Source organism: Manis javanica, chromosome 6, assembly GCF_040802235.1.
Source record: "Manis javanica isolate MJ-LG chromosome 6, MJ_LKY, whole genome shotgun sequence".
Lineage (NCBI taxonomy): Eukaryota > Metazoa > Chordata > Mammalia > Pholidota > Manidae > Manis > Manis javanica.
Genome location: NC_133161.1, coordinates 4,593,258 through 4,615,789, shown reverse-complemented (window position 1 = coordinate 4,615,789; position 22,532 = coordinate 4,593,258). Strand labels below are relative to the sequence as shown.

Here is a 22,532-nt window from a genome sequence, read left to right as displayed (position 1 = left end):
GGGGGGTAATATTGTGTTAGTTCCAAGGGGAAAAATACTTAGAACTAAGCCTGATTTAGCCTACCTTAATATTTTTGATTAAATTCTAAGTTTCTGTTCTCGCCATTTTTTTTTTTGTAGAACTTACACATGTAATACAACACTGACTTCCATGTACTTAGAAAGACTGCTAGGAGCTGGAAAATGGATCATTTCACTAATTAGAATTAACCTTCTGAAAATATGCAAGTGAATACAAATATTGCAAGGGTGTAGGACTAAGAAAATGCAAGATGTTTCTAGGTATCTAGGGCATCTTCACGTTGTGCATAGTGTTACTTGCTGAAAATTAGTGCCGAAACACAGGTCTCTGCTCTAGTAAAAACATACAACAAAACAGTCACTACACATGTGGAAGCTGGTAATACCGACAGCGCTAACAGATTTGTGCCTTACCAGGGAATTCTTCCTTCAGGTTGGGGAAATTAATGTTTGTGTAGAGAACCGGTGCCACTGTCGCCATCTCTCCCAGAGCCTCCTCCTTCTCCCACTTCAGTGTGCTTCTCTGGGCACTAGACATGGTATCGCTTTCTCCCTCCATGGTGGGAGCTGATGACGTCCAAGAGCTATTGGGATCACTTGCCACTGAATTAAATGCTGCATTTTTATTCCTGGCAAACAACAAACAAACAACTTTCCTTTGTAAACATCAAGTAACTTTCTAAATAGTCAAGTACATTTCATTGAACCTATTATTACAAAATAACTACAGTGTTTGATGACTTTTAGCAAAGATTACAATAAATATATATTAATATTGTGCAGAATAACAAATTAACATTTATATAACAAAAGTTAGTATGATTTATAATTCTGTAGAAAGTCAAGTTTCTTTTTTAATGAAGGAAATTTTAAATACCTGGCATCAGTGTAAGGGGATTGTGCTATAGCAGAGAACGTTCCCAGCCCACTTCCAGGGGGCAAAGAATTATGTGGGAGATGAGGATTGGGTCCAAGAAGGCCATTCATTAGTGGCATCCGTGAAAAAACATCTTAAAAGGAGAAAACAATAATTCAATTTGTGTATTACTCACAAACAATAAAAAATATTTCTAAATAAAGACATGTAACTATTTGTAAGTAGGATTTTTTCAATATTACAGTATAAAATATTGCTTGAAGAATGACTTGATTACACAATTTTGAAATATGGTCTCTATAATTCTGTTTACTTCTTTATGATCTACTGGAAATAGCATGCATTTTGGAGTCTGACAGCCCCGAGCTTCAATCTTAATTCTGCTACTGGTAAGAAGCAGAATCAATCACCATTTCTATAAAATGAAGGTATTCTGCAATGAGACTGAAATGATGTGTGTACAGTTCTCAGCATGATGCCTGGTATACAGTAACTGTTCAGTATGTATTAGCTCTACAGAAAGAATGCAGCACAGACAAATGCTAAGTTTTATCAAATATTTTTTTCTTTCCTTCATTCAAAATTTATAAGATGTTCAATATATTTTATTCGTGTTCCTGTTAACACGAAAAGCAATCTATGCTGCTTAAATTGTCACTTTCTCTAAAACGGTTTGGAACAACAAGGAGTATTTCATCTACGATTATTAGATGATTACTTTCAAAAACATATACATTTTGCTTTGGGCCTAGTTTTTATTACTTGTGGTTTTAGCCTCCAAATGAGACATGTTAGGTCTCATTCTAGCTTATTCACAAGCTTCAAACATTTTATCATCTTTCTCAACAGACATTAAGCAAACCACAGTAAAATCACCTTGTCTCCTGCCAGAACTCTCCTAAAGCATACAACCCCAAACCTCACTGTGATCTTTTACTCTTCCCAACTATTTATCCTTCTCTGAGCCATTTGCCAGCAAAAACCTTTTATTCATGCACCTTCAAAAACCCCTCTTATTTTAGAGACATACTCTAAAGCAATAAATACTTGGCTTCTGTTAACTGTTGTCACACTCAGAACAATACTAGACGATCCAATCTGCCAGTTAATTGTACAAATGGAAACACAGTTAGCTTAACACTTGGCACATTTGATATAACATCAGAGAACTCCTAACCTGACCATGTTGCCATACCACTAGGAAAAAAAATACCCAGGAGCAGGTCTGGTCCGCATGTGTACACTGCACGACGTCCCCTCCTCGGTCCTCTGCCAGCACAGCTCTGAGGCCCACAGAGCTCCAGGTCCTATGTGAGGACACCAACGCCGATCACTGGCAGGTTTTGAGGATTTTGCCTCAAGAACTTCTTAGAGCTATATGACTCCCAGGGTAGGGCTTATGCTACCAAGGGGCAGAGCTGGGCTCACCACATCAGGACTACACAATGGCAAATGTCTCAGGATACCTAAGTTCACTCTAAGGTTAAGGAGCAAGATTTCTGCTTTCATTCGAAGTTGAAGGTACCTCTATTTTCAACTTCAGTGGAAAGTAGGTTCTATTAAGGAATTTGAGATTTATTGAAAAATATCAAATGTCTTTCATGTAATTGGGATAAACAAAAGCTTTTTTACTGGTAAAAAGAGTAGGATCTACCCTAGAGCCACCTATCAGCACTACCTTAACCACACTGTGACCCCTTGAAACTTTTCATAGTAACAGCTATTACTCACTGAGCACTTTACGATATGCCAAACGCTGCTCTAAAAAGCTTTACTTGTATTGACTCTGATCCTCACATCAACCCTAAGGATTATTACTAATACATAGCTCCATTTAAGCAAAAAAAAATCCAGAAGTAAAAATACCATGCTCAAGGCCACATAAGTGAAATGCAAAGCATTTTTCTTTTATTATTATATTATTATTATTAAGAGGTGTTCTTCTTTTCTACTCCCCTAGCCCTCTAGCCTACCATGCCTACCCAGCCTGGTCGTGCTAGTTCATGGAAGCACGAACCTCACTTAACTTTAACCTAAAGTGATTTCAAAAAAATTACTCTATTCAGTCTTCTTGAAACTTCCCTTCTTGCGATCTGACCCGTATTACTGTGGGTGCATCACCCTTGGCCACCCTTCCTTACCACTCCTGCTCACGCGAGTTACTCTCCTGAAGATTACCGTGTCACTGTCCAATAAAACACCTTCCGAATACTCATTCTACTGGACTTTAAGCCTGTCTCTAATGAGCACCATTTCTAAGATCTTTTACCTCTCAGTGTCTCAGTCTCTCAGGGTGTTTTGTTCACTTTCTAACCCTTAGAGGAGGAGAAAGAAAAGGAGCACATAATTGCATACCTAATATAAACCAGGTAAGTTAAGCGTAACTCAGTACATTTACTTAAAAAGTTCTTCATGGTTCTATACTGTACTGGCAGTGTATCACCCTTTCCACAACGTCAGTTTGTAACATTACACAGCTCATTCCTTAATTTTCACCTATAGCCTTGAACAACCACAAGTGCCTGTTAAGTCAGAACAACAGATGTATCCCATTTGTAACAAACTAAAGATGGTCTAAAACTGAACTCATCACACTCGCACTACTCTACACCCCTGGCTTACATATAGTCTGATGCCTTTGGTTCCCTCTTTGCTCGCATCTCACATCCATTCAGGACCACAACCCTACTTATTCTAACATCACTGTCTCTCATATCCAGTTTCGTCTTATTTATATACACTACAGACATATTTATATGCAACTCAGATTTTCACCTAGTCCCAGACTCAGTAACTTGTTAGTACGACTTTTCTTGTCTCAAGTTCATGTCCAGTACTGACCATCTGAGCCACCTGCCAAAACATGTGACTCATCAGGTCATCTCACTGGTGTGAGGTCTTCAGTGGTTCTCAAGAACCAGGGAAAGGCCAATTGCCACTGCCCCACTCCATAGCCTCTACCAGGATCCAGTCCCAACGTGCATCTTCTAGTTTCACCTCTTCAAACACTGTCACTCACCGCTCCTGCTGAAGCTCTGAGAATTGTCAAGTGGCTCTTAAGGCTCTACTTGAACTGTGCTCTGCTATGATGTAACTTAGTTGAATACATGAAACTTCACAGTACTAGGATTATAGATTCCTGTGAGTGGGCAGCCTTATTCATCTCTGGATTACACATAAGGACCCAGCAAAAAAAGACCCAAACCCTCAAAACCTTTTAAAAATTGAGGCAACACAGTGAGATGACTTAATGACTGTAAGATCTTTTATAAAGGAATGTATCTTTAACCAATTTGATTCCTAAAATACATTTTCAGTATCAGAAAACATGGAGCTCTTTTTCATATGTTAAAGAATATTGATGAGTTCTTAATCACTAAGAAAGCACATGTAACAAATAAGACAAGAAGCACTTATGATGAGCCTTTTATCCAAATGTAAATAACATTTAGTCTAACAAAACTCAAGATAAATTTATGTTCAGAGGCTAACCTGGTAGAAATGAAAACATTTTGTATGCCTTATGGAATTTTTCATGTAGACACAAAACTGGTAGTAAGGGTACATCAAATTATTTGCACATTTCAGCACTTACACAAAAACAGTGTAAGAGTCAATGAAAGTATCATTAAATTACTTAATTCAGGTTATAATCATGAAGCAGTTGCAACAGGATATAGAGAAATGACCATATGCTCAAATGATCAAAAACACACCCCCATCACAGACTCCAAACTCCTTTCTATAGACTTCCCTTTTCTACAGCACTATCTCCATGTCTACTCCTACAAATTTTAATTACAGGCTATCAGACTTCAGCTCTCCAGGAAGAGGGAGAAATTAAAGCCTTAACCTTATTTTATTTGGCAACAAGTTATACAAGTTGGTAGAAGAAAATTTGTCAAACAAAACAGCAAAATTAGGAATTTTTCCGGTCAACAGTTACAGAAAGGTCACTGATTTATTCTTAAAACATGTACTGAGCACACCATCTGTGGCAGGATATACAGTGATGAGGGAAATATGGCCCTAGCTTTCAAGGTGCTCAGTCTACAGGGAAAACTGTAATTACCCAACAGGTATCTATATTTGCACCACATGCTACAAACTAAAAGCATGGGGGTAGGTGCAGAGCTGGAGATCTGCTACCACCAAGGATATGGGCAGGACAGGCTCAGTGCCAGGGAGCCAGGAAGCGGGCCGGCACTGTTCTCCCTGCCACCAGCAAAGGGAGCAAAACAATCTGATCATCATGTGGCTCACAGGTTTGCAAAGAATTTCAGGGATGTAGGTGTGTGACCAAGATAAATTCAGAAATTAGGACTCTGCCATCATCACAAAAGAGGGTTTTCTCCTATCAGTTACTGTATGTCGTCACTAAGGGAAAGGGTGAATTTGCTCCACTGAGCACACAGGCACAGGTACACACACGATCTGCACGCTGTACTTAGGAAGCGCTTCTGGAGGTGACGTACCCTGATCGTGCACAGGCAACAGCTGTGGAGCAGGGGGAGGGGGAGGGGGAGGCTGCGGCAACGGGGTTGGTAGAGTGGCCACAGGACTAAGCACAGCGGTGAACAAGTCTTCGACATCCTTCCCTCCGAGCTCTGTGAGATGAAGTCACGATAAAAGGATTGTAAGAGACATAGCACAGGGATCATCATTTTCATGAACTAAAGAATCGGAACAAAAATACCTGGAATTTTATATAACTTTCCAAGAATTGCTCCTAGGATAAAACAAAGAAAGCGAAATATTAACAACTACCACACTTCAGTACACTGATCAAAATAGCATTTGACATAGAAATGATCAGAATAGAAGTTAAATTATAAATAGGCATGCATAAATCTTTGAAAATCATATTTACTCATGTCTTTTAGAAAGCCTAGATGTAGGGCAAATATTTTACCATCTGTGACCATTTTGTCTAGTTCAGGACTGAGGATTCCATCTAGTTGCTCTTCACTTAATGGTCGCGAGCTCTGATTGACACTTGGCTGAGGCAAAGAGGAAGGGTCATCAGCGACAGGACCAATATCTATCCCAGCTGGAGGAGCAGGTAAATAAATTAAAAAGTGAATTCTGAACATGCATGCAAAATGCATTAACACTAATTATCTGCATTAATATATAAGAATTTGATTGAAATAGAGCAGTGAGATGTCTGTAATTCTGCATTAATCAGGATTCTTATATAAATCATTAAAAATTAGGCACAATAGTGATCAACATTAAAAAAATTAGGCACAAAATATTTGTGAACTTAGGTGCCACTTAAAAGCTTTATTTCAAAGTAAACATCTCCTGAGGAATGAAAGAATACATCTGGTTTTAAATTCCCACACAAAATAAGCAAAGATACAATCTACATGAAGATTCAATACACTATATTCAATATACAAATAATTGCTTTAACTTGAAAAATAGTGGTTTCAAATGTAGTCTATTATATGCAGTATGTGAAACAGAAGGGGTAAGCCTCATATACATTCATGAAAAGTTCTATAATTCTCAATGTTTAGTAAACATCCTTTTGTGACTAATTTCAACTTTACATATTTTTGTAGTATTCTATAGCCACAAAATATGATACAAATGATACTTAAAACATGCTTTCTCATACAAACTGGCTTTTAAGCAATTTAAAAGTGGCCTTCTACTTCCTTTATACATACTGCATCAAGATTATTATTATTAAAAACTAAAATTCAGTCTGCCCTTCACTGATCTTGTATCAGGAACTAACTCTGTAACATTTGGACAATATTATAAATTACATATTAAAAAGAATAAAACCATTCTTAAAAAAAAACAAAAAAACACAAACTACTGAGATAGTCATCCAAAACCCAGTACAGCTGTACCATGCTTTAGCGGCACACACAACAGGGAAAGCCAAGTATGGATTAGTGACAGATTGGCACTCTAACAAATACGCATGCACCTACAGGCGGTTTCAGCTGAATTCACTATAAAAAAAGACTACTTCTAGTCAGCCGTCATCCACTGCTCAGTTTCTTACCAAATGGAAAAGGTGAGCTCTCAACCTGGAAAGTGCATAAATCAAGACCTACAAGACCCAAACCAATAAAACGGATGATTACCACAGGAGCGGGAGTGAGGAGCAATGCAAACAAAAGAAGAAATTAGATACAGCAGGACTGGACTTTAAGGCGAGAAGCCTTAAATAAGATGCGACTAGGAAGACAACAAAAATTAACTTGCTAATTCCCCTCCTAAAGCAGGAAAACCAAGGTATATCAATAAAATGACGATTTCTTTGATAATGGCAAAAAAAATTTTTTTTCTTTCAGTTCCAGAGAAAAGACTAAATTTCCATACACATACACTTCTTACTCATATCATAAAACAGACACTAGGCAAACAGTATTTATATATACCTGAGTGATCAACTGATTTTGCAAGGTCATCTGAAATTATTCCAAGAATGTCATCATCTGTGTTTAAGACTTCAGAAATATCAGCTAAAGGGTCATCAGCAGAACCTAAATACGGTAAAAATATTTTTCAAAGTCTCAATTATTTTCCTAGACATTAAATTCTAAAACACCCTTACTCATTCAACTATCTACTAAACCCCGAGAGTACAGCAGATGCAGAGGTAAGTACCAGACCCAAAAGGGTTAAGATTATTACTTCTGAAATTAGGAATTCATAGAAAAGGCACTCCAATGTTTTGAACAAGAAAATATTAAATAAAAATTAAGACTATTTTTGTTTTCTGACTAATATACATTTACAATAAAATTTAAAATAAAGCCTGAAGGCAATAAAAGTGAAAGAGAATGCTACAAGAATTAAAGTAAAAAAAATTCATTAGAAGGCGTACCTAAAAATGACTTCCAGAAAATACAGAAGCAGGTAAGTAAAATATGAAAAACAAACCCATTATTTAGGAATTCCTTGTAAAGTATCACCTAGATACCATTAGTTAGATGCCTACTTCCAGCTTCACTCTTCACTGATGACTCATTCACTTCTTTATTAAAAAAATATTTAGAGCACCCAAAGAATTATGTCCATGGGTTATGCTAACAGAAACTGTTCTAGCCACTGTAAATACAGAAGTAACTAAAACCAAAAGCATGTCCTCACAGAGCTTATTTCCTCAGGAGTTAGTAAATAAATGGTATCACTGTAAGTGCCATAAAGATAAAACATAAGGAAAAGGAATAAAGAGTAAGATGTGGGGGTCAAGGAAGACCATGACCAAGCATGAACTCTGAATGAAGGGAGGAATATGCACAAAGATGGAGAGAATAAAGGGAAACGGCAGGTGTAAAGAATACACCAAAGGCAGGTGTAAAGACTGGACAGGTGGCTTTTAAGAACTCATGGGGCCCGTGTGGTCATAGTAATAAAGGAAAAGAGGGGCAGGATATTAACAAAAAGGCAACCAGCAAGATGAGGTATGGTTTCATGAGTCACGGTGAAGGCTGAAGTGTAACAGGAAGCTACTGGAAGGTTGGTGGCTGGGAGAGGCCATGACTGACGGTTTAAAGGTACCAAGCTGACTGCCACATGTAGTGACTGCCATGTTTGAGAGAGACCGGCGTGGGGGTAGGAGGAGTGCTGGCAGACTGGAAGCCTGGGCCTCAGTCAGCAGGCTCCCGCTGCAGTCTAGGTGAGAGGGGCGACGGCTGCCCTGTAGGGGCAGGACAGCTGAGAGAAGTGGTTACCTCTGGGATATGTTTTGAGGGCAGAGACAAATTTGATGATGTATTAGATGTGGAATGTGAGATAATGAACAGTCACGGAGGACTCCAAGGGATTCTGGCTTAATCAAGTAGGCAAATATTTAGGCTAGCTTTAGTAATTATATTAATCATTTAAGTTAAGGAACTCGTAAGTTTTTAAATCCATTTCAACTTTATTTTTCCTTTAAAAAAGGGGGGAGAAGTGTACATAAAACTAATATTCCAGATCCTGAATCAAGTATCTCTGTGAAATACAAATAGCCTTGTCCCAGTAATGATTTTCAAAAAAGAATCCATACATCTGTAAGACCACTGTAATTTTTCTAACTAAAGACTAATATTAATTTTGTATGCCCAAATATTTGTAAAGGTGTTAGAGATATAAAATCATTTCAATAATGTATCCTCTAAACAACAGTATACTTGAAAGAAAAAAATTTCTAGATTATTCTTTCAAGGGTCATGTACAGACTATGTGTTAATTAAACCAGTGGTACTCTACTACACAAATTATAACATTTTTCAAAAGATCATATTTAAACAGCTCACTCCTATCGGAGTAGATTATCTATCTCATCAACAAATCAATAAAATTGATGTAATGGACTACTAAAATTTATGTATAGGATGTAAAACAAAAGAAAGTCATAACTCGTTAGAAAAGAAAAGAATGTTTCAGCTACAAAGAACCTTACTTCAGTCTAGGTTTTGAGATGGGTACTATCCTAGCACTCCAAGTTTTGGCTTATCAGTAAAACATTCCCCTTTCAGTTTTGTGGAAAAACAACTTCAAATAAAGGAAGCAGGAATAAAAATAATGTTTATCAATGTCCTTCCTGTCCAAACGATGATGGACAGTGACTGTAATGGGGTATGTGGGGAGGACTTGATAATAGGGGGAGTCTAGTAACCATAATGTTCAAGTAATTGTACCTTAATGATACCAATGCAAAACACACACACACACACACAAACCTCAAGTGCAAAGAACTTCTATTTAAGTCTTTAAATGGCTAGCCGAGATTTTTATAAGATGTCATTGACAGTAAGACATCCTTTGAGGGGCCCAGAGGCCTGTCACTATACATTTTTTATTACATATTGACAGTGATAAAAGTTAAGTGAGACCAAATCAAAAGAAGTAAAAACAAAATGACCTGGTAAAATTAAACAAAAAGCGTGGCCTTTAGTCCAGTGTTGTACGTTCCTCACCAACAGTGAGGAGATTGGATGTGTGCCTTGCACAAGAGGAGGTAAGATTGCTAATTATTTCGAGAAGTTAGAATCAAAACTAAAAGCCTATATTTCAATCAAGGGTAATGCCAAGTAAATGAAGCTGAAAATACTTAATATATCAAAAATTATCTTTCAGTGGAAGGCTGCCTTATGATTATTTTCTAAATTTAGCTCATGAAATTAACTGAGTAACAAATATAGACAATGGCAAAAAGGAAGCTTGTCAGAAGAACATTAATTTATAATTGATACTAAGATAAAAATCTAGAAGTATTGAAAAAACTGTGAACACATCTCTTACACTGCAAACTAAACTCCTAGAGTCTTGCTGAGGTTAACAGTAGTTTACAAACATACGAAGCTCTCAATTTCACTGTTATCTAGGGCAGTGGCCCCACCTTGGGCAGCTTTGCAGGGGTCAACTGGCAATATCCGGAGATACTGAACATCATGATGTTCTGAGAGCAGAGATGCACCCAAAATGCACCCAATGGACCCTCTCCTCCAACAAAGATTTACCTGGCCCAATTGGTGACCCAACGCAACATAATTCCCCTTTATTAACACAGTCTGTCACCCAGTTCCCAACTAAACATTCTTTTTTCATCTTGTAATTTCTTTGGGTTATGTGACAAAAATCCATTTTAAGTCAAAGATTATTGTTTTATATCATAACTCACCAACTATGGCCAAAGTACACATCCTTATGACCCTCAAAAAAGTGTAAAGCAAATACTTTTCTTTTGTAACTCTTGATATTGGTGGTAGTTACAAAGGTACATTTATTTGCCAATCTTCTAGACCCGTCCACTTCAAATGGCTGCATTTAATGAATGCATGTTATACTTTGATGAAATCTGACTTTAAAAATGCAAATGAGGCCAAACTAAAGCATTTTAAAGGTTTAATTAAAAGGAAGATGACTGTCATATGATAAAGCATTTGTGAATTATTCCACATACCGTGAGTTCCAGGTTTTGGTGGAGTTGAAGATGAACTTAGTAGTGGATCTAAAGAAGGATCCAAGAAATTTGTATTCATGTTTGTTTTATATGGAAGTTGAGCTGTGTCTTCTGATAGATTATCTAAGCTTAGCTTGTTCTGTCTACTTGTATCTAGAAGATCTTTTCCAAAGAAAGCTTCCTAGATAGAGATAAACACATATGAAAATGATTGACTTAAGTTATAAAATTCTGAAATGACGTCAGATAATTGTCATTGCTTGTGACAAGAAGGCAGAAATAACAGAAAAGCTGGATATTTAACAATACAGAGAATAAATATTCTATCATTTCTTTTATATAGGTTGCCCTTATTTTAAAAGGTCTTTTTGTAGTTTTATTAGAGACAAATAAAATTATGCAAATATAGTCACACAATTCTGTCAAATGTGCTTCTAGCAACTGCACTGTAACTCAGTAATTCCAGATCAAGCTACAATTAAATTTAAAAATTGGTAAATTTATAACACTACTGGCATCTTAATATGTATTATAAGAAAAACTGAAGCTTCATGAATATTATTAATATTTATAGTTTACTTGCAGAGGCTAGCGTAAGGGTTGATCTACAGCTTTAATATTTACATAATTTAGGTAGGTTGAGTAAACTCATATTGACTCATATAACCACATTAAGATTTAACATGCTATAAATCTGGAAGAGAGTTTTTATAGTCACTTTAACTATACTATATGGACAAAATTTACTACTACAAAAGGCTTTGGCTTTTTATTCAGTTACTCTTACTAACATTTCTCCATTTTGATACACTTTCTCTACTCTGGAGACGGTGTTTCAGCTGGGTTCCTTACAGCTCAACAATCTCCCTCAAAGACCTCAAGGTCCAGAGAAGAGGACAAAGGGACGCCCTCGGGGCCGGCCCCCTTCCCTCACTCCAACACAATGACTCGCATTAGTCTGTTTTCTGCAATGTGATCCATCTAGAAAAGGGATCCTTTGTAGAGGGCGATTTTGCAGTAACTTCCAACAATTTATAACACTGTTAACAAAGATACACACAGGAAAAAGGTTTACTGCAGCATTTTTTATAATACCAAAGAAATGAAAACAGCCTCAATGTCTGTCAAAAGGCATGCAATTAAATAAATTACAGACATCCACACTACAAAATACATCCATTTTTAAAAAGGATGTAGAGCTATGCTATCAAAGAAAAGCTCTAAAATACAGTATTAAAAGAAAGCGCACTGCGTGATATGTCCAGCAAAACAAGAAATACAAACCAACACTGTTATGATTATGCAAAGATAAATTATAACAAGTTCTGAAAGGATAAACATCAAACTGTTAGCAAACCTAACTTTCAAAAAGGGATGGGAGAGGAGGTATGTGAAGTCTAGTAGAGGTGATGATGTATTTGATTTGAAATTTTCATATTTTTTAAATGAGTAAGTTATTTCACTATGAAAAAGAGAAATCTGAAAATCCACTGAGCTAGAGCACTGGGGAGAAGACGGTTTGTTTCTTCTACCAGTAATGCTTTTATCATTAGGAAAAATGCCGAACAGCAAAAAGCATATTAGAACTTTAAAGGCCATTTATTTAATGCCTTCAGTATGAATCTGTGAAATCACCAGTAGCAAGAATACTTTTTTAAGAAAAATCTATTTTTATTCAAGTATAGTTGATATGTTAAAATATTTCCTTTTAAAATACATTAAATAGTATTCTAATATGTTAGCTTTAATATCAGTTATTAAATGACTCATGATGACTATGGTGGTATTTACCAAAAGCTGTAACATTATTATTCTGGTGGTTTTTCGTTTCCTGTAGTTAACATCAAGGAGTGGCTCCACAGGTTTCTGACTTGGTAACACTACCACTGACTCCCAGAACCACCTGGTGACTGGATCTACTACTAGGGCTCCTGAGTTCACCAGGCACCACTAGCTCTTAGTGTATCACATAAATATTTCTGTTGGGTGGATTATACAGTTATTTATAGTTTATCTTGACACTTGTGATTAATAAGGAAAAACTGGAAAAAAATGGTTACTCAATTCCTAGGATTTGTCACTATGTATTGTTTTTTGTCGTCGTGTATTCCCCCCAATGAGGGGGAAAAAATACGGCTGCTATCATGAGGTGTCCAAGAAACAGTACTATTAGAAAGGTTTCCTTCATGCTAAAAAAAAAAAAAAAAGTTAGCCATTACTGACATCCACCCGAGGAGTCACACCTGCACACTGGCAGACATGATCTAGAGCTCAATCCATCAGCAGTTACCAGCAAATCAAGAGTCACTACTTTTAAAGACTCTTTTGCCAAAGTATGAGATGGTCAGTTTTCATAGTTTTGTAAACTGTTAAAGAAAGCTTCCTAAATGTAGATCACACTTCACAGAAGGGCCCACAGGCTGGGAAGGGCAGTCAATGGGCACCATGTCACACATTCCATCTTCCCAAGAAGGACTACTGAGAAGGGACAGGACACACAACAGAGAGGACGCAGCTACCTGCAATCCCAACAATTAATGGGTCCTTTCCTGACCAATCCCATTACTGTTACATATTTCAAAAAGGTACAAATCTAGGATGAAGGGGTATCTAAAGGGAATAAAGGACAAAATAAAACATTCACTGAAGACAGAGAGTCTTGTAAGACACAGAGTTAAGCACTTTACCTACATTAATTCTTAATCTCTCAACATTTCTGTGTGGTAGGTATGACCCACAATTTTATGGATGAGAAAACTGGGGCACACAGATGCTAAAAGGGACCAGATCACAGAGCTAACTGGTAGCAGAATGGGATTCAAAACCAGGACTCTGACTTTCAAGGCTCAACTCTTTAAAATGGACACTGATCTTAAGATATTAGTTGTCTAATAAAAATTTACATTCATAATTACTATATACTTAAATTACATGCTTAAAAGTGTTACTTCTTAAAAACAGATGTTTTACCCAATGCATATTTGATTTCTGTACTTCTAATTAGTGTAAAAAAATTTAAAAAAACACCCTGAGGAAGTTGTACATTAATTGCAAGGAAATGTATTTAAAAACCAATTAAACTAGTAGCAGCTAAATGAAAAATTAAGGTAAATTGAATACAATTCAAATAATAAAGACATATCTCTGTAGACCCCTGTTCTCTGGAAAGGACAGATCAGAAACACTGAAATGAGGATGGACACTCACTGAGTCTGTCCCAGTTCAATTTTTACACAAGAAGAAATGGAGGCCCAAGAAAGGATGATGGACAACATGCTCAGGAGCCTAGAATTAGCCAGTGGCAGAGACAGATGTTTAAATTCAGTCCTACTTCTAACACAGAACTATTTCCAATATATTCACATGGCCTTGAACTCTCCTGTGACTTCATATTTATAAGACGGACTAGAATCACTTCTATTTCCACGTAGTCTACGTCTGTCAAATGTGACTTCTTCACACTGAGGGCTAGCTTGCTGATGTGTATTTAGAAAACAAAAACAACTGTGCTTAAATCTTTGGATCACTGGGCTACTAAATAAGTAAATCATTATGACAGCTGGAACTTTGGCTGCTAGGAACCCACCTTTATTAAGGGATGACCTGCATGGGAGAGGGAGATACCCACAGGATTTGGGTTTGGGGAGCAAAAGGGTGTGACTGTTTGGAAGAATGAGCTCCCCCAGCCCAAAGCATCTTTTTGTGTCTTATGAAATATTCACAAGTGAAAAACTGGGATAAAAAAGACATTTGTGTAAAGTATAAAAGCACAAAACAAACAAATGTTCATTTTGGGGGCCCTGGAAGGGAAAACAGCATTTGTGATGACTAATTAAAAACAAAGCAAGCAAAACATTAACAAAAACAAAGTATTTTTCAAAACTCAATACATTATTTTACATTTATTTCATTAGCAAGCTACATAATATAATGTAAAGCAAAGTATTACTTGTAAATAGGCAGGGAAAGTTTCTTCAAGCTTATTTTTCCTTTTTCGGTACCTCTTCTTTATTTTTTCAGTGTTTTCAGTAACAGAAACAGACTCATCAACTAGAGTATCTGGTAAGTGCTCACTCCAGCCTGAAACAATAGTCACATTTATAAATATGTGATATTTAAATTTTTCAGACAAATCCACCCAAAGTAATTTTACAGCGGACCAACACACACACAGTTCCATACAAACATGCCTTTTCCTTTTCCTTCCAGCTTTACTGATACAACTGACACACAGCACCAGAGAAGCTTACGGTGCACAGCATGACTTGCCAAGCTTTCTCACAGAACAAAATCAAAAGCAGGTTTATTTGTTAAGTATCATAAAGGATTCATTTCACATCTATTTACTATCAGCATATGTTTCTTACTCTTGATGAGTATTCCTTACAAAGTAAAAACTTGCTTTCTGTAACACTGGGATTTTGTTCAAGATTTAAAAAACAAACTACCCAGTGCTCCTGAGTATGAAGAGATGGCTACTTATATACTGCTGAAGGGATTTCAGCAGGTACCATCTTTTTATAAAGTTTACTGAGAATACCCAACAAAAGTCTTTTTAAGAATGTATGTCTTTTTTTTTTTTTAAATAAAAGAACAAATTGTGTGCCCTTTAATGCAGCAATCCCAAGTTCAGGGACTTATTGCAAATTAGGTATTTGTAGTACCTACATATTGTGATAATATACAATAATCTGTGAGTATGCTCATAAATATGGTCTCAATGCTCAATCTTAAAAACCAATCAGAGAAATGGAAATAAAATAATTTTGGACTATGAAAGTAGCACAGGAACAAGTACTCTACTCAAAGCAGAGAAGTGAGCAATCAAACGATGCTCTCATTTACTTCTTAGGGTGAATGACACATCCTTTCTGAAAGTCAGTTGTGGGCACTTGAGTTACCAGACTGACTACACAGGTAGACTGACTACTGAAGTCAACAAAAAATAATGGATAAACATTTTTTTTTTGATAAACATTTTTTAAACAATTTTTTAAATGTAACAGTAAACTGCCAGAATAAACACTCCTTAAAGACCAAAAATTGCAATAAAACAGGGACCATAGAAATATGCAGAGAACTCACTAAAGCTCTCTGAAATTTTGCTAAAATCCAATGACCCTGAATTCCAGTTTTTAGTGCCTTATGAGGATGGGGAATAAAAGACAAAGTTTATGGCCTCACCTCAAGGTGGAGAGATTAATCAGAGGGCCTTGTACGAAGGTGGGACCCTGAAGGGCTCCACGCTCAGGGCTGGATTAACAAGAACACACCCTTCCACTGTCCTTCTCCCTTCTGTTCCCCTGCTGCCCAACCCCTCTCCACACCACCAAGAGCAACAAATGCTGTTTGTCATCTTGTCATAAATTTGGAGCTGAGAGTACAAAGGCAAAAAATGACAAATTTTTTCATAAACTCAGTATAGCCCTAATGTGTAAGAAACCTGAATTCATACAAGATAAGTAGACCAAAAAAATTCAACCTAAGAATTTAACCTAAATAAGTCCTGGCATACATGTACCTCACCTTCCTGGCTTTAATAAGCACAAATATTCTCTGCAAAAACCCACCCTCAATTCAGTCCCCAAAGAAGTTCAGAGAATGTTCTAAAGAATATGAACTCACAGTAAAAAAATAAATACAATTTAATGTATACATATAGATCTAACTCACACAACACAAAGGAATGAGGCTCTAGAAGAAAGGGGCCAGGAGATACACAGAGCAGAAGCAGATGTGTCAATCAATTAGATATCTGAAGAAACAAAAGACAACTCAAACTAGGAAGAGTGAACTGTAGAAGAAACTACAAAATGTTCAAAGAAGAGGACAATATGCATAAAAAATTAAAAATTAAATGGATGATTTTGGATGACACAGGTGAAGGAACAAAATATTGAACTAAAAAAAGTAGAGGACAGAATAAGGAGACAGATGGAACACAGAAAATAGTTTCATTGAACATATCACATTTCTTGATTAGTGCTAACCACAGCCATATTCAGTCATATTAGAAATTCATTTAAAACCATTATGCTGCTTCCTTTTAAAAATGTACAGCAATTTCTAATTTTTATTAATTCATAGGTCAAAACCTCACCCCATGGTAATAGAAGACTATTCAGAGCATAGGCTGAAACATCTTATTTTTCCCAGCACACCCCATAAAGCATGTAAAATGTCTGAGGTGTACAGATGGGGGCCACACTGATGACACAGTCTTCGCCAAAACATACTGAAGCTCTGGTGTGATGCAGTGATCAGCTTCTTTTGAAGCTCTGAGGACAACACACAGACTTAATCTGAAAATGTGTTTGTAAAATATTATGTGATTTTGTTAAAAAATCATTGGGCTACTGTGTCATTTTCAGCCAAATAGCTGAATTTTCCAATTTTATGCCAAATAGCTAAGGCAGGCAAAGAAAGGCTTTTTGTGAGATGACCAGACAGTACCTGATGTAACTAATAATTCAGTCCCTAAACTGTTTATATTTAGCACAGGAAAAAAGTTTTAAAAAATCTCAAAGGAAGAGAGTCTAGTGGATTCAAATCATTTCCTTACACACCTAATTTCTCTGTTACAAGTGTGAACTCTAGAGGCACTCACATCCCTCGGTCAACGAGAAGCAATCAGGTTGTGACTGTACCACTATTTAGGACAGTTCTTTTCCACAGGAGGTCAGGACAAAGGGTTTGATGGAACAAACTCAGTACCGTACCATCATCTCTGCCAGGGAGCTGCTCAGAAATAGAGCCGGAGGAATCTTTTCTGATCACAGATCTTCTGTTTTTTCCTTGCCCCGTTCGACTTCTTTGCCGTACCATAAATCCACCAATACCTATCCAAAAAATAAATTGGGTAACCTTAAATGAATATTTTCTCCCTACATTCCCATAGTAAGCAGAATGAAATTGTTTAGTCTTAAACAGTGATGCATTTCCAAAATTCAATATGGAATTTAAATCAATAATCTCATTTTTATGCAAAATACAAGTTTGGAAATAAATAAAAGAAATCTAAGCTGTTGTTATCTTATCACTAATCAAATAAGAGTAAAAACCCATTAGAGTACAGAAAGACTGCATATGTTTCTTCTATTAACAACATCAGAGTATCATTACAGTAGATTATAATTGTTTATTTAACAAATACTAGTAACTCATATATCATCCTTCAAATCATTTGCACATTAGCCAAAGAAGAATAGATGTAAGATACAAACTATATGATCCAAACAAAATCAGTACAACTTCAGGGGCAATGTGTCCAGTCCCTACTAGTTGGGCCTTTGGACATGAAACATGACACAGCTCTGCAGACAAGAGCAGGAGATCTGGAGCCCAGCTATGTAGTCCTGTTACTACTTAGCGTTGCAGCGCTTCAGGTCACTCACTGATGAAACAGAGATAAGGTATAGCCCCTTCTCACACACGGTAGAAGGATTAAATAAATTAGTAGCTATAAAGTGCTTAGAATGGTGCCTGACATATACTCAACACCAACAGCTTTTGTCAAATGACACAGTTGTCTAATGATATACTTTGTGACCTAAAAGGGCCCTCAGTTTGAGGGTGACTTCTATGTAAGGCAAAGACAGACAGAGATGGGGGAAACAAATTAAACTTAAGTTCCTAGAAGGAATTTGCAGTGTCTGAAAAGTAAGCACACTTGTAAGCCTCATGATTAGGAAGAAACTAAATCATTTCATACAATGATCTGGATGAAGCTCACCCAGGTCCTTAGTACTGACGTGGCCACTGTAAGGAAGGTTACTTTTAACGTCTCATGAAACACAGAGTGAGAAAGTCTTTCCTTACACATCAGAAAATATTTAGATCACTCATCAATAAAATGTGAGCAATCAGAAGAATAAAGATTGAACAGATGCAACTTAATACCTCATCTGACTGGTAAATAGACATTAATAAACTGCCTAAAGAAAGCCTACAAGATCTATAGTGTGACCATTTCAGTAATTTTTTTCCAGTAAGGCAAATTACACCCGGCCAGCAAGGCAGTTTTTTTCTTCTCTGCCTGGGAGACAGAGAGTCCCAAGTAAGAGTGTTTGATCAGCCGTGGCGTTCATCGGACTATAAATATCAAGAGGCATAGGAATCATGTCGTGTCGCCTTCATATCGTTCACTTCCTGGTGCTCCTGCATAAAAACTGAAATATTTTAAAACAACATAGAAGTATTAGAAAGTCAATGCTGAAAATGAAAAAAATTACAGAAGCACACATCAAGGGAAAATACATAAATAGCTTGAAAAATCCAACTATTAGTAAAAACCAACCTAGTAAATAGAGCATTAAAAAAAATGGGTAACATCTGGGATAAGGCACAAAAATTACTACTTACTGTGAAGTATTCACATACTCGACTAAGAAATTGGCTACCTAAAAACCATATTCAAATAGTTTAGTTCTTCACACAAATTTCAGTTTAGAGAGTTAAGATGCTGCAATTTCATTCTGATTATTCAATCACAAATCAGAGCCCTCATGTCTCTCAGACCGACTGAGCCTCGGTCCGGCGAGGCTGTCTGGCTCGGCACTCTACCTGGTCTGTACGGCTTTCTCTTCCTCTTTTTGACACCCTCTGCTCCTTCTATTCCCTTAGGTTCATCATCCACGGCTTCCCGTTCAGGACTGGACTCCGACTTCCCCTCACAGTCCATCAGTTCTCCTTCTGGAAGAAAGTAAGTGTCAGATAAAATTGGAAAAACCTATCAAATACATAATTACTATGTAATAGGAAATGCGAAGCAAAATGGCCACCAAGCCATTCTAACCAGCCACCCCAGCTGCTAAGGAAAGTACAGAAAGGGATGGAAAAGGCCCCAGATGGTTGTAGAACTCATGCTACGAATGCACTGTTCTAAGGAAACGAAACATTAAGACCCGGGAAGGGGAGACACACAGAGAAAACACTCAAAAACACAATTATAAATCCATTTGCACTTAACAGATCATTTTCCCAGCTTTTAATTATATCTTCAGGTCTATGATCCCAAGGTTCGCTCTCTCTAGACCAGCACTCTCTTCCCAGCATCAACTAGAGCTGAAACCAGGTGTTATCTAGTTACTGAAAACTATATCCCAAACTGAACTACTTGTGTATAAATCTCCCTTTCCAGATAGTCTCCTTGGTAGACTATACTCTCCTATTATCTGTCACAATTAAAAAGACATGGAAATATGCCCTGGAGAAGCCAGAATCCTGGGGGACAGCCGTGACAATTCCTTACCTCTTTTCTCCCACAATCAATACTCCTCACTATGTCTCCAAAGCATTTTACTTTTCTCTGCTACCATCGTAGTGCAATCCTGACTTCTTGCAAGATCCTCCTCCTATCTACCTTCTCTGCCTCCAGGCTAACCTTCTCTCAAATCAGTTCTTTAAACTGCAGCCTAAATTATCTTTCTATAAATATATATCCATTTTCTGCTTAAAATCCTGTCATGTCCACAGAGAAGACAAGTAGTGAATCTGTGGCATCTTACTACACTGACGGTCAGTGACTGCAGTGGGGTGTGGGGGTGGGGTGGGCTCAACGATATGGGTGAATGTAGCAACCACATTGTTTTTCTCGTGAAACCTTCATAGGAATGTGTATCAGTGATACCTTAATTTAAAAAAAAATCCTGTCACGTCTTCTCAGTGACCTCAAAATGCAGTTTAAGTTGTAAGGCCCATTGTTACAGTCTCTCGTAAACTCCCCAGTTTCATCTCACCCTGACCACCATGAGCTGTATTCAGTTCCTTCAATGAATCAAATGCTCTCTTCCACTACCTCCCCAACCTCTGCCTTCTGGCCAGTCATTTCTCAGGATTTATTCAACCATCAATTTCTTAGAGAAATCCCAACATTTAGACAAGGATACCTTCCAATTAAATGCTCCTATACACTAACATTATGCTTCATTTTAATTGGTTCTTTTAGTATGTTTCCTTAGTAGACTATACTCTCCTTGAAAACAGGTATTACGACTCTTATTAACAGCTACATCCTTAGCACAGTACTTAACAGGTGGATCAATGAATATGTCACTGAATGAGATAAAAGATGAAATTAAGTCATGCATATAAAAGTGCAGTTCTTAAAAGAGAATAATGCACTTTGATTATTGAATCAATGAGTTCAATAATCAATTGGATCAAGAATGTATCACTGAATGAGATAAAAGATGAAATTAAGTCATGCTTATAAAAGTACAGTTCTTAAGAGAATAATGCTCTTTGACTATGATAATCAAAACTTTGTAAGCTATGTATGCTTTACACTACACTATGGGGGAATAAGTTCTTAAGTACATTTAACATTAAATTGTTAATTATTTTCTTCACTCTTCTAAGTATCATATATAACATATTTCTGTAGTACCATGAACAGTGTATTTGGTTTTGATATTAGATCGATGTTTGGGACCAATTCGTAACAATATGATAACTGTTCTCTATACCTAAGACTAAGCCATGAAAAGGTATTTGTTTACTGAAACTTAAGCACCAAAGGTAACAAAATACCAACTGTTCACCTCAAAATAAACCCAGTGAAAAATAAATATGAAGGAATTTGGGGTTAAGATGGTAGAGTAAATTCATGTATCTAATTTCACTCTCTTAAAATCCTATTAAAAATAGAGCAAAGCAATTTATTTTTGAAAGATGGACCCCAAAGATGGAGAAAACAGGGAAGTAGAAAATCCACAATTTTGGAAGGAGAAAACAGAAAGATGAATGATAATGATTTAGCAAATGCAAATTCTCAGGTGAGAGTAGAAAGAATCAAGAAAATAAATCTGATTTATAACACAATCCTCAAAAAGCTGAGGAGGTGGGGAGCCATGGTACCTTTGGAAATGAGTGGAAAGCTAAAGCGACAATTCTTGGTACATGGACATTCCCCCCAGCTGCACATACTGGGAGGCTGCCGTGGTGACTCCCAGGACTCGGGACGCCTGGACAACTGAAACTGAGCACTGGGCCACGGACTGAGGACACGATCAGTCAACTGCAGGCCAGCTCAATGCTGACCCTCTTGCCTCCCGCCCCTTCCACCACGCCTTCCCCATGAAACTTTCAGGAAGTCAGCAGCTAAGCCTCTACCCTCAGAGCCTACCAAGTAAAGGGAAAAAATCCAAAATTGATTAAAATAGATCTAACTACATTAAATTTCAAAACACTGAGAGCAAAGAATTTTCCCAAAGAAAGCACAGGCCACGTACAAAGAATCAAGGGCTCTATATACCAGAAACTAAAAGAGAAGGGATCAGTGACTTCAGAATGCTGAAAGAAAATTGAATTTCAACCTGGAAAAGATTAGCCATGTAGAAGGGTGACATAAAAACATTTTCAGAAGTACAGAGCCTCCATACATTCTCTCTCAGGAAACAGAAGATATGTTCCACCAAAGCAAGGGTGAGAAACAAGAAAGAAAAACACGTGAGATCACAGAACATCCCCGACACGGGAGAGAATCAAGATGGTCTCAAGAGGATGGCCAAAGGGAATTCCAAAATTAATTCTGTGGGATCGTCTGCAGCCTCAAGAGCGCATGGAGACCATGAAAGCCAATGGAGCCACATTTTCTGAGATTGACAGTAATACCAGTGAGCCTTCAGGCCGAGGTAAACAGTATGAAGCGGTTCACAGGAGGCCCACCCCTGTGGTGTCACTGAAGGTTAAGGCTCTTTTACCCAAGAGCTCAAC

General features: G+C 37.2%; 1 protein-coding gene across 25 annotated transcripts in view; it reads right to left on the bottom strand.

Annotated features, from left to right (window-relative positions):
- The window catches only part of KMT2C (lysine methyltransferase 2C), a 277,314-nt gene that overhangs the window by 48,803 nt on the left and 205,979 nt on the right, over nt 1-22,532 (bottom strand). For 19 of the 25 annotated variants that reach the window (XM_036999224.2, XM_036999223.2, XM_036999222.2 and 16 more), the window contains 11 exons: nt 19,380-19,508; nt 17,537-17,656; nt 14,767-14,897; nt 10,818-10,998; nt 7,303-7,407; nt 6,924-6,971; nt 5,769-5,948; nt 5,595-5,627; nt 5,374-5,505; nt 899-1,031; nt 436-650 (listed from right to left, as the gene is read on the bottom strand). In XM_036999224.2, the coding sequence (XP_036855119.2) occupies nt 436-650; nt 899-1,031; nt 5,374-5,505; nt 5,595-5,627; nt 5,769-5,948; nt 6,924-6,971; nt 7,303-7,407; nt 10,818-10,998; nt 14,767-14,897; nt 17,537-17,656; nt 19,380-19,508 (1,407 nt within the window). The remainder of the gene's footprint in view (nt 1-435; nt 651-898; nt 1,032-5,373; nt 5,506-5,594; nt 5,628-5,768; nt 5,949-6,923; nt 6,972-7,302; nt 7,408-10,817; nt 10,999-14,766; nt 14,898-17,536; nt 17,657-19,379; nt 19,509-22,532) is intronic. The other 6 variants (XM_036999226.2, XM_036999236.2, XM_036999243.2 and 3 more) reach the window with 4 other exon arrangements.